Below are 18,320 nucleotides of genomic sequence, written 5' to 3' on the forward strand. Positions count from 1 at the left end.
AAACAAGTCATTTTTCGAGCATGCCTGATTTTACAGAAGCTCTGGGACTTCATTGACTTTAGCTATTTTACAATTATGGAATTTGTAGAAAATGGTAGCAGTGCAAATGCCTCTTGTCCATATAAGTGTAAATCGTGTCCATTAGAATGTGATAGAGTGTTATCCTATGGATAGTGATTAAATTTGCCAATTTTTCCATCGATTTATAATGTCATTTCAGCATTCCTTTATGACTATGTAAGTGAGGGTTTAATTCTTTGAAATCATTGGAATGCTTTATTTGTTCCCTCATTAATTTATCAGTTAAATAAATCTTTCACGTGTTCATTTTACATCTGTCTGAGTGCCATGATTACAACTTTTTTAAAAATTATGATTTAGCATGTTTCTGTTCTTAATGAATGTTAATGATAAAATAGGATTTTCTTGAAAAAAGATCTTCATTTCCTAGTTTTCTAAGTGAAATAAAACTATGATAATTAATAATTATTTAAATTTTTAGAAAGTAAACCTTCGTGAATGATAAAAGGTAAACTTTCTCTTATTGATTATAGCGAATAATGTCATACACTCTCCATCAGAAGTAGAACTGAAACTTCTTTACACCACAGAGAGCAGAATACTACACAGGAGAAACAAGACAAGCAGGCCAAAACTGGCATCCAAAGTGATTCCAGGACATTGTGTTGCATAGAATTGATCCCCTTTCTGGTTCAGATGGCACATCTGGCAAAGCCAACCTCAACAGATTTGAAAAGACCTGTCTCGTGATTTTAATTCTGTTTGACACCCTAAGAGATTGTGAAGCTGCCACACTGCCACTAAGTTCGCACTCCCATGTGTGTTGCCTCTGGCCCTCACCAACTAACTTCCTAAGGGTGTGAGGAATCTCAAATGAAATCACTGACTTCAGTCTAGTTCTTTACGGCTTCTCAATCATTTGAATTGACAATACTTACCTGATGCATATATACTTAAATTACTACACTTCACTAATGATAAAGGGATTTTTAACCAGTATACTCTGCTGCTTCCCAGTTATTCGTCTGGGTAGTGTGTGTGTGTGTGTGTGTGTGTGTGTGTGTGTGTGTGTGTGTGTGTGTGTGTTTCAGAGACAGGATCTTACACTGTCACCCAGGCTGGAGTGCAGTGGCGAGATCACAGCTTAATGCAGACTCAAACTCCTGGGCTCAAGCAATCCTCCTGCCTCAGCTTCCTGAAGAGCTGAGACTATAGGTGTGTACCACTATGCCTGGCTAATTTTTTGATTTTTTGTAGAGACAGGGTCTCACTATGTTGCCCAGGCTGGTTTTGAATTTCTGGCCTCTAGCAATCCTCCTGCCTCAGCCTCCCAAAGTTCTAGGATTACAGGCATGAGCCACCAGCTTGGTCCTGGTAATGTGATATTGTAAATGGATTAAATTTGCTACAAAAATTATGATAATCCAGATTTGGAACTGATTGAATTTGATAAGTTATTTTAAATTATACTCTTTCTAAATGAATGTTAATATAATCCAAAAACTAAGATTTCTGTGATGTAAAATTATTCCCACCTTGAGTTATCAAGTATCTTAGATGTAAAAAGCATGTAATATTTTTAAAAATTTAACTATCAGAGCTATTTTGAGGACAAAGAAATGTAGCCAATTATAAAATATTTCATTTTTTATTTGGTCAAAACCACAAATCTTAGCCAAATAATACATTAAAAAATAGAAGATGTTGAATAAAAGCTCCATTTTAGCTTTACTTTTGAGAAGACCATATCATCTCTGTAGTTTTGATTCAGATCTAAACAAAATTGTCTAATTTCATGTGGTTATGATTCTGTCTCATTATAAAACTAGATGAAAAAAAGAGCATTTGATCTGCAAAGAGCTGTTCAAACTTTAGTAAGAAATGTTAAATATATTAAAAATGTAAACACTATGGTTTGAGTTTTATTGTGTATTAAATAAAAGCAAATGTTTGCTAGCTCAGTTTTAGCCTCAATGCTTCTAACATTTATAAATACTATTTTTTATTGTTTACCAATTCTACTAACATGAAGAAAAAAGAAAAAGTGAAATAAAAGCCTAAGTGAGAAAAGACAAAAGACTATCATTTTATGGCTCACATTCTAAACATGTTCTCAATGGAGAAGAGTTTAAGTACATATATATTTTCTAATACATAAATGGATTGTCTGTGAGAAAAGCCAACTAGTCGTAAGTTAATAGTTTACTAATTAAGATCTTAGTTTTATTGTAAAGAATGGTCATCTGTTGGCTTAAGAAAGAGCTAAAATCTCACTATAAGTCAATAATAAATGAAAGTACTGAGTAATACTAAACCCCTAAGAAAGGCAGTTCACATGTTTTGCAAAATTCAGACTGAAAGTCAGTAATGGATCTCATAAACTGGAGAGATTTTATATATTTTATTTCAGACAATTATTATTGAGAGTAGATGAATAAGCAAGATATAAATTTATAAACAAAGGTTTTCTCTTTACCTATTTTATATAAAATTGGAGATTTTTAAACAAAATTGGGATTTTTCATGATGCACACAGTTACTCCCTAGAAGGAACGTTGGAAAAGACACTTTATGGCAGAGCATCTTGGCACTTTTAGGATGCATATAAATCAAATGGAGATCATGTTAGGATGTTGATTTTGATTATTTGGGTCTGGGCTGAGCCCCAGGATTTTGTATTTCTTACAAGCCCCCGATGATGGCAGTGTTGTAGTCAGAGGACCACAGTCTGAGGAACAATAGCCTTTAAGTACTTTAAGTGAAAAGGCATAAATTCTCAACCTTCTTGCCACATTGAGCACTTACACTTGTGTACAACATGTACATTTACATTGCACATTAGTAATTATGAAGAAAACAAGCCTATTTTTCTTGGATGAGAACTACAAAATTAGAAGACTTATTCTTAAGTTCTATCATCAGCAGGCAGCCCATGTCTTGGCCCAGCACCTCAGTTCTCTTCAGGTGGGAACATGGGGTTAGACCTAGACAGGACATATTACAAGAGGCATCAGCTATCCCTCTGTGGAGGTGGCCTATCACCCACAGATCCACTGTTAAGTGGGGAATGCTGAACCAAGAGCTTGGGCAACCACAAAAATCCTTTTAGGCTGTTCTTAACATCACCAAACTGTTTCCCAGTTCCCTCCACCTGCAGTGGATTTAGACAGCTAATTTAGTGGCCACGGTGGTCTGGCTTCAGGCCAAGTTTTATGGGCTCTGCCCACTGGTTTATCTGAGAGTTCTGCAATAGTTTGCCATCAGTCCAAAGTTCCATGACACAGAACACCCTTGGATATCTCCAAAAATAATAAATCTAGAAGTCTAAAAAGTTTCCAAGTGAAATCTAGTATATATTTAATTGTTGGGATAGCCCTTTGCATAATGGCATGTATGAATATCATCCCTGATGACCATTTGTCCCATGAATGGATCCAAACCTAGTATAGATTGTTCTTTCAGTAGGAAGAGCGGTTGTGTCTTTTTTTGTGCACACTCCAATGTAAACCATGTTATTCTCATTTATTTGAATATCAACAAATATTTGTGTATAAAAATATATATTAGTACCAGGTTTATGCAGTTTTACTTTCATGTTCAGGATCACTGAACTGATACACAGTATCTTTCTCCCAATGAGGACCAAAACCTGTTTTGCTAACCTATTATTTATTATCTTGTTTTTGTGGACATGACCATTGAACACATACAGACTAGAAACCCTACAGGTAGATGGAGAAAGCCTAAGTGAGTGCTTCATCCTGTATCATAAACTGATTTCAGACTACATTATAAAGCAACCTTAAAACTCACTTCTTCCATGTAGTTTTTCAGTGAGTGTCCCACTCCACTGGAGGCTTCTCCCTAGAAGTAAAGAGGAAGAGAGGTTGAAAAGGTCAGGAGAAGGAGAGAAAAAGAATGAAAGAATCATGGAGAGTGAGATCTGAGAGCAACACCAAATATTTGCTATTCTCCCACCTTTTCAGTTGATACTTGTGGGATTGTTAGTTTGCCAAATTCTTACACTTTGAAAAAAAAAGAAAAGAATTTTTGCAAAACAACAATATAGCTTTCAAGTGGATTTTTAAAATATATTTTATTTTATTTTAAGTTCTGGAATACATGTGCAGGACGTGCAGGTTTGTTACATAGGTAAACATGTGCCATGGTGGTTTGCTGCACCTATCAACCCATCACCTAGGTATTAAGCCCTGCACGCATTAGCTATTTATCCTGATGCTTACACTCCCTCCGCCACCACAGCAGGTCCCATTGTGTGTTATTCCCCTCCCTGTGTCCATGTGTTCTCATCGTTCAGCTCCCACTTATGAGTGAGAACATGCTGTGTTTGGTTTTCTGTTCCTGTGTTAGTTTGCTGAGGATAATGGCTTCCAGCTCCATCCATGTCCCTGCAAAGGACATGATCTCATATAGATCTTAATTCATGTTAACAAATGAGCAGCTAGAGTAACTAACTAAATCTTGGAACAGAATGCTAAACAAATTGTGTAACATTTTCTGTTGTTAATGTTATAAATATAGTCTCATAATTAGGCTAAGGAAAGAAGTCACAAATTCTATATTCTATAAATTTGTGTGACGATCTAAAACATGGACTTAAAAATATTTTTTACATAGAGGACAGACAATTAACCTTTATATCCAGACTTTACATTAAGTCTTTCTTAACCTATTAATATGTAATTAGTAAATTCTCCATCATCTGTGTCTTTACTAGCACTTCACTGAGCACTAGTAATCACATATTCGAATTGTTGAAATTTATAAAATCAAATTAAACATATATCCCAAACTCATCTAAACATTGGTGGTCAAAATTGTCAAACAACTTGGTGCTTTGGATAAGTTATGCTTTTATACTCCATGACGAGAGACATTTGGAAATAAATTCTGAAATATCATGAAATTATAAATCCTAGGACACCATGTGTGTTTAAAAGATAATTAAATAAGTGTGCTAAAAGCTTACATTTGTTTCTACAGAATCTTTTTAACTTTCCAATGACCAACACATATATTATCTCATTGAGGGCAAGACAACCTCAGGCCAATTTAATACTTGGGGAAACTGAGGCCAAGAGGGGTAGAGTGAAGTGCCCTAAGTCAAGGACCAAGGAGAAGCATCGCTTGGACTGGATTCTAGTTTGATACTCTTCTTCTTTTTTTTTTTTTTCTGGGCTTACTGCAACTTCCGCCTCCCAGGTTCAAGTGATTCTCCTGCCTCAGCCTCCCCGAGTAGCTGGGACTACAGACATGTGCCACCCCACCCAGCTAATTTTTTTTTTTTTTTTTTTTTTTTTTTTAGTGGAGACAGGGTTTCATCATTTTGGAGAAGGTGGTCTCGAACTCCTGACTTCAGGTAATCTGCCTGCCTTAGCCTCCCAAAGTGCCGGAATTACAGGCGTGAGCCACCACAGCCGGCCCAGGGTGACACTCTTCTATGTCACTGAGATACAACAATTTAAAACATACAAAATTAAATTCATTTTAGTTTTTTTTAAAAAAATTTGGATGTATTCTTGCAAGTACTTGGGGAAAACAGGAGGCATGCTCATGTCAAAACAAAAATTGAGCTAGAAATAGAATGCTAGTATTCCCCAAAACTTAGAAATCACAGGTTAAATCACAAAGGTGGTAATATTTCTTCCTAAATCATATTTCCACTGGCAAAACATTAATATGCCGTAGTTTAAATGTTTCCAAATGCTTCCAAACTTGTAGGATTTTCAATGGATAAGATAGTGAAAGAGATAAGGTAGGTCTATTTGCTTAAAACATAAACTATTGGGAAAAATTAAGTTCATATAAATCCCTCAAGCTGTGAGGAATTTAACTCAAAGCACACAGAGAAAGCTGAGAACTTATTTCAGATAAACTGTTTATTTTTTTGTTTATTTTATATTTATATATATATATATATATATATATATATATATATACATATTTTTATACATAGATAAACTGTTTCTTAGAGGTGAACTTCCCACACTATCTTACCCTCATTCGGACACTAACCTGGGAGTGCTATGGGCTTTTCCAATGTGGCTCTTTCATGACAGAACAGATCAGTCCTTTATGTGCTAATCATCCTTTCTCCTTTGCCTGGGTTGTTAGGAGTAAGAGAACAACGTGGCAAATTGCTCGGAGTTACAAATGTGCTTTCTGGAGCAGCCAGCATGGGAGGCTTGCCTGGTTGGCCTCTGCACATTTGAGGGTTAACAGTGAGAGATGCAACTTCTTCCTGGTTTAGTCTTGGGAGAGTGTATGTGTCGAGGAATTTATCCATTTCTTCTAGATTTTCTAGTTTATTTGCGTAGAGGTGTTTGCAGTATTCTCTGATGGTAGTTTGTATTTCTGTGGGATCGGTGGTGATATCCCCTTCATCATTTTTTATTGCGTCTATTAGATTCTTCTCTCTTTTTTTCTTTATTAGTCTTGCTAGCGGTCTATCAATTTTGTTGATCCTTTCAAAAAACCAGTTCCTGGATTCATTAATTTTTTGAAGGGTTTTTTGTGTCTCTATTTCCTTCAGTTCTGCTCTGATTTAATTATTTCTTGCCTTCTGCTAGCTTTTGAATGTGTTTGCTCTTGCTTTTCTAGTTCTTTTAATTGTGATGTTAGGGTGTCAGTTTTGGATCTTTCTTGCTTTCTCTTGTGGGCATTTAGTGCTATAAATTTCCCTCTACACACTGCTTTGAATGTGTCCCAGAGATTCTGGTATGTTGTGTCTTTGTTCTCATTGGTTTCAAAGAACATCTTTATTTCTGCCTTCATTTCGTTATGTACCCAGTAGTCATTCAGGAGCAGGTTGTTCAGTTTCCATGTAGTTGAGCGGTTTTGAGTGAGATTCTTAATCCTGAGTTCTAGTTTCATTGCACTGTGGTCTGAGAGATAGTTTGTTATAATTTCTGTTCTTTTACATTTGCTGAGGAGAGCTTTACTTCCAAGTATGTGGTCAATTTTGGAATAGGTGTGGTGTGGTGCTGAAAAAAATGTATATTCTGTTGATTTGGGGTGGAGAGTTCTGTGGATGTCTATTAGGTCCGCTTGGTGCAGAGCTGAGTTCAATTCCTGGGTATCCTTGTTGACTCTCTATCGCGTTGATCTGTCTAATGTTGACAGTGGGGTGTTAAAGTCTCCCATTATTAGTGTGTGGGAGTCTAAGTCTCTTTGTATGTCACTCAGGACTTGCTTTATGAATCTTGGTGCTCCTGTATTGGGTGCATATATATTTAGGGTAGTTAGCTCTTCTTGTTGAATTGATCCCTTTACCATTATGTAATGGCCTTCTTTGTCTCTTTTGATCTTTGTTGGTTTAAAGTCTGTTTTATCCGAGACTAGGATTGCAACCCCTGCCTTTTTTTGTTTTCCATTTGCTTGGTAGATCTTCCTCCATCCTTTTATTTTGAGCCTATGTGTGTCTCTGCACGTGAGATGGGTTTCCTGAATACAGCACACTGATGGGTCTTGACTCTTTATCCAATTTGCCAGTCTGTGTCTTTCAATTGGAGCATTTAGTCCATTTACATTTAAAGTTAATATTGTTATGTATGAATTTGATCCTGTCATTATGATGCTAGCTGGTTATTTTGCTCGTTGGTTGATGCAGTTTCTTCCTAGTCTTGATGGTCTTTACATTTTGGCATGACTTTGCAGCGGCTGGTACTGGTTGTTCCTTTCCATGTTTAGCACTTCCTTCAGGAGCTCTATTAGGGCAGGCCTGGTGGTGACAAAATCTGGAAGCATTCCCTTTGAAAACTGGCACAAGACAGGGATGACCTCTCTCACCACTCCTATTCAACATAGTGTTGGAAGTTCTGGCCAGGGCAATTAGGCAGGAGAAGGAAATAAAGGGTATTCTATTAGGAAAAGAGGAAGTCAAACTTTTCCTGTTTGCAGACGACATGATTGTATATCTAGAAAACCCCATTGTCTCAGCCCAAAATCTCCTTCAGCTGATAAGCAACTTCAGCAAAGTCTCAGGATACAAAATCAATGTGCAAAAATCACAAGCATTCTTATACACCAACAACAGACAAACAGAGAGCCAAATCATGAGTGAACTCCCATTCACAATTGCTTCAAAGAGAATAAAATACCTAGGAATCCAACTTACAAGGGATGTGAAGGACCTCTTCACGGAGAACTACAAACCACTGCTCAAGGAAATAAAAGAGGATACAAAGAAATGGAAGAACATTCCATGCTCATGGGTAGGAAGAATCAATATCGTGAAAAATGGCCATACTGCCCAAGGTAATTTACAGATTGAATGCCATCCCCATCAAGCTACCAATGCCTTTCTTCACAGAATTGGAAAAAACTACTTGAAACTTCATATGGAACCAAAAAAGAGCCCGCATCGCCAAGTCAATCCTAAGCCAAAAGAACAAAGCTGGAGGCATCACACTACCTGACTTCAAACTATACTACAAGGCTACAGTAACCAAAACAGCATGGTACTGGTACCAAAACAGAGATATAGATCAATGGAACAGAACAGAGCCCTCAGAAATAATGCCACATATCTACAACTATCTGATATTTAACAAACCTGAGAAAAACAAGCAATGGGGAAAGGATTCCCTATTTAATAAATGGTGCTGGGAAAACTGGCTAGCCATATGTAGAAAGCTGAAACTGAATCCCTTCCTTACACCTTATACAAAAATTAATTCAAGATGGATTAAAGACTTAAACATTAGACCTAAAACCATAAAAACCCTAGAAGAAAACTTAGGCATTACCATTCAGGACATAGGCATGGGCAAGGACTTCATGTCTAAAACACCAAAAGCAATGGCAACAAAAGCCAAAATTGACAAATGGGGTCTAATTAAACTCAAGAGCTTCTGCACAGCAAAATAAACTACCATCAGAGTGAAAAGGCAACCTAAAAAATGGGAGAAAATTTTCGCAACCTACTCATCTGACAAAGGGCTAATATCCAGAATCTACAATGAACTCAAACAAATTTACAAGAAAAAAACAAACAACCCCATCAAAAAGTGGGCGAAGGACATGAACAGACACTTCTCAAAAGAAGACATTTATGCAGCCAAAAAGCACATGAAAAAATGCTCACCATCACTGGCCATCAGAGAAATGCAAATCAAAACCACAATGAGATACCATCTCACACCAGTTAGAATGGCAATCATTAAAAAGTCAGGAAACAACAGGTGCTGGAGAGGATGTGGAGAAATAGGAACACTTTTACACTGTTGGTGGGACTGTAAACTAGTTCAACCATTGTGGAAGTCAGTGTGGCGATTCCTCAGGGATCTAGAACTAGAAATACCATTTGACCCAGCCATCCCATTACTGGGTATATACCCAAAGGACTATAAATCATGCTGCTATAAAGACACATGCACACGTACGTTTATTGCGGCATTATTCACAATAGCAAAGACTTGGAACCAACCCAAATGTCCAACAATGATAGACTGGATTAAGAAAATGTGGCACATATACACCATGGAATACTGTGCAGCCATAAAAAATGATGAGTTCATGTCCTCTGTAGGGACATGGATGAAATTCGAAAACATCATTCTCAGTAAGCTATCACAAGAACAAAAAACCAAACACCGCATATTCTCACTCACAGGTGGGAACTGAACAATGAGATCACATGGACACAGGAAGGGGAATATCACACTCTGGGGACTGTTGTGGGGTGGGGGCAGGGGGGAGGGATAGCATTGGGAGATATACCTAATGCTAGATGACGAGTTAGGGGGTGCAGTGCACCAGCATGGCACATGTATACATATGTAACTAACCTGCACAATGTGCACATGTACCCTAAAACTTAAAGTATAATTAAAAAAAAAAAGAAAGAAAAGGAAAGAAAAAAACAGTGAGAGATGCTGGAGAGCAGTTTCTGGGCGCTCACGGAAGAGGGCGATGTGTTTCTTTGGAGCTGGAGTGTGTGGTTTTTCCCGTTTGTCTGGACATTTGCAGTCTTCTGCTAAGACCTGGTGATGACCACGGGTTTTCTTAATGATCGAATATAAATAAAGCAAGCTTCTTGACAGCCTTGCTTCTTTCCTTAGTGTCAGTGTCATATCTACACCACAGGAAAGGAGAAACCTACACAATACCATTTGTTTCAAGGGCCATACAACCAGAGTTTGGTTGTAACTGCCATTTGTAAGTCACTGCAATGGGTGACACCAGTGAATGAGGAGCATAAAGCAAAAGACTCTCGGAGGGGCCGGTGTGGCGGCTCACACCTGTAATCCCAGCACTTTGGGATGCCGAGGCAGGTGGATTACTTGAGGTCAGCCTGGCCAACATGGTGAAACCTCGTCTTTACCAAAAAATACAACAATTAGCCAGGCTTGGTGGTGTACCTGTAATCCTAGCTACTCGGGAGGCTGAGGCAGGAGAATCACTTGAACCTGGGAGGCAGAGGTTGCAGTAAGCCGAGATCATGCCACTGCCCTCCAACCTGGGCGACAGAGCAAGACTCCGTCCCAGAAGAAAAAGTAAAAAAAAAATAAAAATAAAAAGATTCTTGGAGGAAAATACAGAGGAAACTAACATTTTGAAGAATGCAAGTGTGGTACAAGGCCAAGTGGACACAACGAAGAATAAGGCATCAGGATCTCTGATTCTGATGGGTCAGAAGAGATGGCCCCAGTCAAGAGGCTTGATCCAATACATCTATCTCGGGTTCCCCATTTCCAACACCAGACCAGTGAAATGCCAGCATCCCCTCCTCCCTCTCACTGGGATCGCTAATGAAATAAAATCCCCTTCAAAGCACAAACCTATCAGTTTCAGATGTCCTTTTCTTAATTTTAAAGAATTGGCATTTTAAATATCAAGTCATTCTAGCAACATAATATTTTGGTAATTACCTGGGAATGAATAAAAAATGCCATAATGCAATTTCCCTTGAAAAACAAAGAGGGGGAGAGGATACAACGAGAGGCAGACAGAAGCATGTGAAGGAGGAAAAGGAAACAAAACATGGAAATTATGTCTTAGAAAAAAAAGAAGGAAGGAAGGAAGAAAGGAAGAAAGGAAGGAAGGAAAGAAGGAAGAAAGGAAGGAAGGAGAGAAAGAGAGAAAGAAAGAAAAGAAAGAAAGACAGAAAGAAAGAAAGAAAGAAAGAAAAAGAAAGAAAGAAAGAAAGAAAGAAAGAAAGAAAGAAAGAAAGAAAGAAAGAAAAAGAAAGAAAGAAAGAAAGGAGGGAGGGAAAGAAAGAAAGGAGGGAGGGAAAGAAAGAAAGAAGGAAGGAAGGAAAGAAGTAAGGAAGGAAGGAGAGAAAGAGAGAAAGAAAGACAGAAAGAAAGAAAGAAAGAAAGAAAGAGAAAGAAAGAAAGAAAGGACGGAGGGAGTGAGGGAGGGAAAGAAAGAAAGAAGGAAGAAAGAAAGAAAAGGTCTTTCTGAAATGTGGTTTCACTTATTGTGAGTTTTTAATATAACCACAGTTGAGATAAGTGTTTAAATGTAAATTAGAAAATTTAATATATTATAAACTCAGGGAAAGGGGCACAAAGAGGCTGATGTGATTACTGCTTAACGTATGGCATGGGACTATGCCTGTCAGAGATGAAGGCTCTTGTCTGTCCCCTGGTTATTTTGTAGTTAAGGAAACATTCTCAGTGAGATGGAAAATCGTAGAGAGTGAGGTAGGACTAGAACCACACTGTCCTCAATCCATTGCCATTTTTATTATGCCATGCTTCTCTTGTTTCAATCAATAAGTATTTTCTATTCATCTTTCACTAATCCTTAGACAAAATGCAAACAGACTGGCACTTGTGTGTAGGGTACATTTATTCACAAACAGTATCTGTCTAAGACCTCTGATGTTAATTTTCTTTTAAAAAATTCCATGAGAAACCTACTTCTACCAGAATAATTTTTCTTCTCATCTTTTTCAAAGGAAACCAAACAATAATTCTAACCTACAGAGCACTCTCTTAAGAACTACCTGAGGTATTTGGAACCCATGGAAGAATGGGAGCTCGATATGAATGGCCAGGGCATTTCTAACCCAAGGGGCCCATAAAACTTCACCCATCATTTTTTCCATAGGTATTTATTAAGCACTTCTCATGTGCCATATACTGTGTTAGGTGTTGGGACAAAGAGCTGAACAAGAGTTAATTACTACTATAAAAAAGTTTACCTTGAAAAAACATATACGAGTGATTAGAATACAAAGCAAAAGTTATTTGCCACACGTAAGATCAAGATGCTATGGGAAAAAGTCAGAGGAAAGGCATCTAGTCTTTCATTTTTTTTTTAAACAAACATGTATTGAGCACTCCCACGTGCTGGGAACTGTTGTAGCCTCTGCATACATGTGATGAAGGAGACAAAGTGGAGAGAATAGTGCTTGAGCAAAAAAATAAAAAAAAAAATTTTTTTTGTTTAGTCCTGAAATCTTAGTCATTAGTCCACATAAATGAGCTGCTTAAGGAGGAAGACTCATATTAGGAAGAAGGAAAATTTGGGGTAAGGGCCCAGACACAACAGAGGAAATATGTCAAACCACAAGCATTGCAATGAAGAGCACCAATTATACCACGCACTGAAATGTGTGCTGTATCTTCAGATACAGAAATATCAACATCATATATCACTTCCTAATTTCATACTATAATTTCCTGTAATGCAGCTGCTAATATGATGGCTACATGTTGTGTTTTCTCACTGCATTATTACACAGAGTTACCACATTTATGATAGTTGATGAAGAGATCGAAATTCAGCTTTCTGAACTCGACAACCTCTATAGGCAGCAACTACTATTCATGTCCAAAAGAACAGGCAGTGATTTATCCCCAATTAACGAAAAACTAGGTACAGTGGTTTAGAAACTCAAAAATTTTTAGAAAGCTCAAGTCTTTGAAATTATTCATGTATCCAATAAATTGTTATGTTTGTTTTCAGACCTACATATATGCCAGATGCTATTTCTGTTTAGTTACCTCCAATGCTTTTTCATATCGTTTACAATATTTTTGAAAATTTGCCCACAATCTTCCAAATAAATATAGCATCAATGCAGACCACATTTCTCTGGAAATGACCCCTTTTACTGGTAGAGAAAATACTTGATAAATTTAGCATTGCTAAGGACAAAAACACAGTGGCATTTTAAGATAAAATGTTATGATTCACTCTGCAGTATCATTTTTTCCAAGATTTTTATGTTAAGATAAACAGTTCCTTTAGAAGTTAATGCCTTTGCCTTAAAAGGATGAAAATGAGAAGGAGCAATTATGTGACTAATGACTAAAATTTAACACTAAGAATGTTAAATTTTAAATGACTTAAAACATTTTAGTGTTCTTTCCTATTTTCTGAAAAGTGACTATTAGCTGAAAAAAAAAAAAAGCCGTTTTTATTTTTCTCTTTCCTTCACTCCCATGTGAAAAAGTGAGAGGGCAAAGCCAGGAAAAAGGGGCTCCATATTTGGAAGAGTGGTGACTTTTATCAGTGGATGTTGGACAAGAAAAGGGACAGAAGGAGAGAATGTAACTGTAAGAATGAATGGCTAGTATTAATTGTTTGTAATTGCATGGACTTAGAAATAGACTAAAGCATACATTATTGGTCAATTGACTCTAGAAAGATCCATTTACCATTGAACTAGTCATTGTGCCAACATGTATGTTCCCTAATATTTGTTGATTATGTCAATAAATAATATTATTTCACTACTATGTACAAAAAATAGTATTCATTCATTCTTTCTAAAATGCTTTAACGTGTCAACACAGCAAATTATTAGCCATGGTATCTTAGAGAGCTACAACTTTTCTTCTGAAGCTGAGTTTCTTTAGCTATGAGGTATTGACAATAGAACCAGAGGGTTGTGTTTTATATGACATAATGAATTAAAAAGAGTATTAAAAACTTGAAAGATTTTGGCAACTGGAAAGTATGGTATTATTATTTGGTAAATATGTGTATCTCTATTGACCTACTCATCACTGGTTTTTCTGTCTCCTGCCTTGGCAAACTATGTATAGCTCTGCAAACTTGCCAGATTTCTCTCTTGTCCCCCATCTACTTGGGAACTTCTTCCTTGTACTTCTACCTTGTCTTTCAAGTCAGAAAGCCATCCCCGGCTCCCCTCACTCAAATCTTCATGTGCTCCCTTGAAACTACGCCTATCCTTACGAAAGCACGTATCGCGCTCACTGGTTACTTTCTACATCTTTTCTACTTAACTGTGAGTTGTTAGAGGGCAAAAATTGTTTTTAATTAATATTTGTTTTCCAAATCCTGGAACAGGGTCTGGCAATATAGATAAAAAGTAAACGTCTGAAAAATAAATAAATGAAGGAAAACAAATTCTAGATCTTAGCTGACTCTGGATGTACACAGAATCTATACAAATCATAAAGTTTGTAAATAGTAGGAAAAAAGAGCTAAGTCACTTTTAAAACTGGTGAATAGATATTGTTGCTGAATGTGCAATAAACTCACTGAAGAAACTGCTGATTACTTCGAGTTTGTAAGTAATTATTGATTATAACTTTCACCTTGAGCTGAGAAAAATACATATGAATAAGTATATTTTTATTATTTTTTGGAAATTTAGTGCTATGAATGAGTATTACCTTTGTAATACTAAAATATGAAAAGATTCAAAATGGCCTTCTAAAAAAATAATAAAATATAGACTAAAAGCAAAAACCATAAGGAGAAACAAACAAAAATAATGCCTTAAAATCACTAGAAAGTGAAAAAGAGGGAAAGTTTAAAAATAAAAAAAAATTAAGAGATTTTTCTTTAGAAAAAATCTTGGGAAAGTGAAAAACATTGAAGATAGGCAGAGGAGATCAAATATAAGGATAATAGCAGATCTTAAGGAAGAAAACAAAAAGCAAGGGAAAAGAATTATGCAAAAAGTTCTAATTCAAGAAAACTTTCCTGAAATTAAAAAAAAAGAAATTACATATTGCACTGCATGCCTGACAATAATGAATCAAAATGACTACCACATGATATATTCTAGCAAATTGATTGTATTTTTTAGATAAGAAAAATGTCTTTTAAGGATCTAGACAAAAAAGACCACATGATTTTTAAAGAGAAAATATTTATATTACCATCAGACTTTTATAGCAGTGCTTTATGCTAGAAGAAGAATGAAGTAATATACTTAAGATACTAAAAAAAAAAAAAGTGTGAACCCAGTGATCTAGTAGAGAAAACTCTAGAAAGCCAAAATGCCTAGGTATGGGAACTGGTGGTATTAACATGCAGTTGCCGGCACAAAGACCACGTGGCAGCTGAAGAGAATGTAGTATGCAGAGGCTATATCCTATGACATTGTGGATTTCATATGACTCTTACAAATTGCAAGAGAATGGTGAAAGCATGTGCAAATAATTTGTTTTCAGTATCCCTATTGTTAGATGTATCAGTATTTTTGTTCTGAGACTACCATGCATGTAATATGGAATAAAACAAATGAGTTATTATGAGATATTCTAACTCTAGAGTCACTTTTCATTGAGAACCAGAATTGTTGGTATGGAAAAAAGAGGAGATAAAGATACAAGAAACGAGGTTAAATGAAAGTCTTAGTATTTTCTAATTTGAATTGAAAGTGTTGATGAGAACTAACTGTCCACTGAAAAGAGATCGAAATAATGACAAACTCAGGGGCAATGAGCAGCCCTGGGGACCAGGTTGTTGCCTTGAAATATCACTTCTCACTAAAATAAGCTAAGACTTTTAAAAAAATCAGCCATTTTCAAAACACGGCTGATTCCATGTGTAGGGCAGGAAATATACAATATAAGCTTGGCACATCCTGTACCACCCAATAGCAAGGAAGCTATCGGAGACTACCAGGGGCATTGCAAAATGACTCATAAACAAACTTGAAGGAGCTCTCATGAGCCAAAGATGGGACAATTTGAGCTTAGCAATGATCATAATTGTCATGTGTTGCTATGTATCAAATAAGTTTAACAAAAGTAAGGGTTATCTTCAGGAGCTATTAGAGAAATGATTCGTTGTCTTGAACACTCATAAATAAAAAGGACAAATCAAGCAAGTACCCTACTTTCCTATCAGAACTGTATTACTGGCTCACCAAATAGTAAGTGAGGGAAAGGATTTCTTAACAAAAGTATTCCATCTAATAAATAAAAAATAAATGATAGAATAGAATATCATCAAATAAATAGATATCAGTATTTAGTATCACCGGCTGCTAAGATGATAAAATGAGAAACAATCAGATATTAAATAGCCACGCCAGCTAGGTGTGGTGGCACATACCTGTAGTCCCAGCTACTTGTGAGACTGAGGTGGGAGAATTGCTTGAGCCCAGGAGTTAGGGTTCAAAGTTACAGTGAGTTATGATTGTGCCCTTGCACTCCAGCCTGAATAACAGTGAGATCCCATTTCTATGAATGAATGCATGAATGAATGAATGAATGAATGGTCATACCAAAGAGGAGCTTTATCTTATTTCTGGATAATTTTCAGAAAAATATAGAGAACCGAAGGAGCACGTTGAATTGCACCAAGAATATGACGTTAGTAAAAGCCAGACTGTGGAAAATATTACAGGTCAAATGTCCTGCATTCTTTAACAGATAAACTGAAAGCAAATGCTAGGGATGGAGGAGGCATCTATAGACTGAAAAAACTTAAAGGATGTGCCAGATTTTTTAAAGTTGGCAAGGTTAACTTTGGGGGTCAATGAATGCATATTTAGGTGATAAAACTATTTTTTAAATGCAAGTAGTTTATTTCTATAAAAGAATAGTTTTTATTTGCAGTGGGAAGTAGAGGTTGTGACTGGAATACTGATCGGTTTTCTTAGTTGTCTGGCAAAGTGCTATTTATTTATTTATTTATTTGGAGGCAGAGTCTTGCTCTGTTGCCTAGGCTGGAGTGCAGTGGCGTGAGATCTCATCTCACTGCAACCTCCGCTTCCCAGGTTCAATTGATTCTCCTGCCTTAGCCTCCCGAGTAGCTGGGATTACAGGCACATGCCATCAATGCCATCACACCTGGCTAATTTTTGGTATTTTTAGTAGAGACAGGGTTTCTCCATGTTGACCAGGCTGGTCTCGAACTCCCGACCTCAGGTCTTCCGCCCACCTCAGCCTCCCAAAGTGCCAGGATTACAGACATGAGCCACTGTGCCCAGCCTCCAAATACCATTTCTTGGCATCAGTGGTGTTCTCATTATATTAAGTAATTAACCCATACATTTTATTTGAGTGATTTTCACTATTTGTGTTTAATCTTGCAATAAAAGATATTTAAATATAAACAGACAACTATTTCTAATATTAAACTACAGTTTTACCAGCATAATTGTAAAGTCCAAGTGAAACTTTAAAAAAGTAGAGTGAAATTTTACAAATCTCCATTTGTTGTTGGCTATATCTCCAAGATATGTGCCTATTCCCTTTGATCCAAAGCTTTTGGTCTAGATAAAGTGGTATTCCTTATTGGTTACATATCAGCAGAAGTAGTTAAATGACATTCTTATTGTTTTGATTTAATCTTAAACTAATCTAATTATAACACTGACCTCATAAAAATCAGTTAGCAATTTTGATTTTTACTTTTTGAAATAAGCCTTTAAATTCTCCTCCATTAAGCTCTTTAAAAAATCAATAGATTTCACTTTGGAATTTGTAAAGTACTTGTATAAATTCTCTAAGTCTGTGAAATATGAATATGAGTCACATAATTTAAACCAAACATGTAATGTATTCTTTTAAAATTAAATCAACCTGTGTCTTTGCAAAATGACTAAACGGCTAAGGTGACCAACTTCCTGAACTGTGACTCAGATAGGAGCATGGAAAAAAAACTGATACCCAATGCTCATGCAATACCAAGGACTTTACGTCTCTCATGTTTTTGGCTCATGCTTCCTTAACTTAAAAAAGTGATTGATTTTTCAGATAAGCGGTATTACTAGGAATTTCTCTATATTTAGGGAAACATTTCTCTAACTGATGCATGGACACAAGTAATTACGTGTTTGTTTCTTTTAAGATGTGTCTCTAATTTTTTTTTCATTCAACAACCAAAAAACCAGTTTCACATTTCAGAAACGTTTGCATTATTTAATACACATTAAAAGGTTATTGAACAACGTAAACTTCGTGAGAAAAATTATTTTTCACTGACTTGTAAACAAATTCAGGTCATATAATAGAGAAGTGCATTTAAATTCAAAATTATACTTTTAATCCTTAACATATTTAATTGAAGGGGCCTAAATTTCTATTTTTTTAATTAATTACACAAGTGATTTA

General features: G+C 36.3%; 1 protein-coding gene across 5 annotated transcripts in view; it reads right to left on the minus strand.

Annotated features, from left to right (window-relative positions):
• C7H8orf34 (chromosome 7 C8orf34 homolog) overlaps positions 1-18,320 on the minus strand; it is a 486,354-nt gene that overhangs the window by 38,739 nt on the left and 429,295 nt on the right. For 3 of the 5 annotated variants that reach the window (XM_031013950.3, XM_004047129.5, XM_063709229.1), the window contains one exon: positions 3,835-3,885. The exons of the other annotated variants lie outside the window; for them this stretch is intronic. In XM_031013950.3, coding sequence (XP_030869810.2) covers positions 3,835-3,885 — 51 coding nt within the window. The remainder of the gene's footprint in view (positions 1-3,834; positions 3,886-18,320) is intronic. 5 annotated transcript variants of the gene reach the window in all.

The sequence above is a fragment of the Gorilla gorilla genome, chromosome 7 (assembly GCF_029281585.2).
Source record: "Gorilla gorilla gorilla isolate KB3781 chromosome 7, NHGRI_mGorGor1-v2.1_pri, whole genome shotgun sequence".
NCBI lineage: Eukaryota > Metazoa > Chordata > Mammalia > Primates > Hominidae > Gorilla > Gorilla gorilla.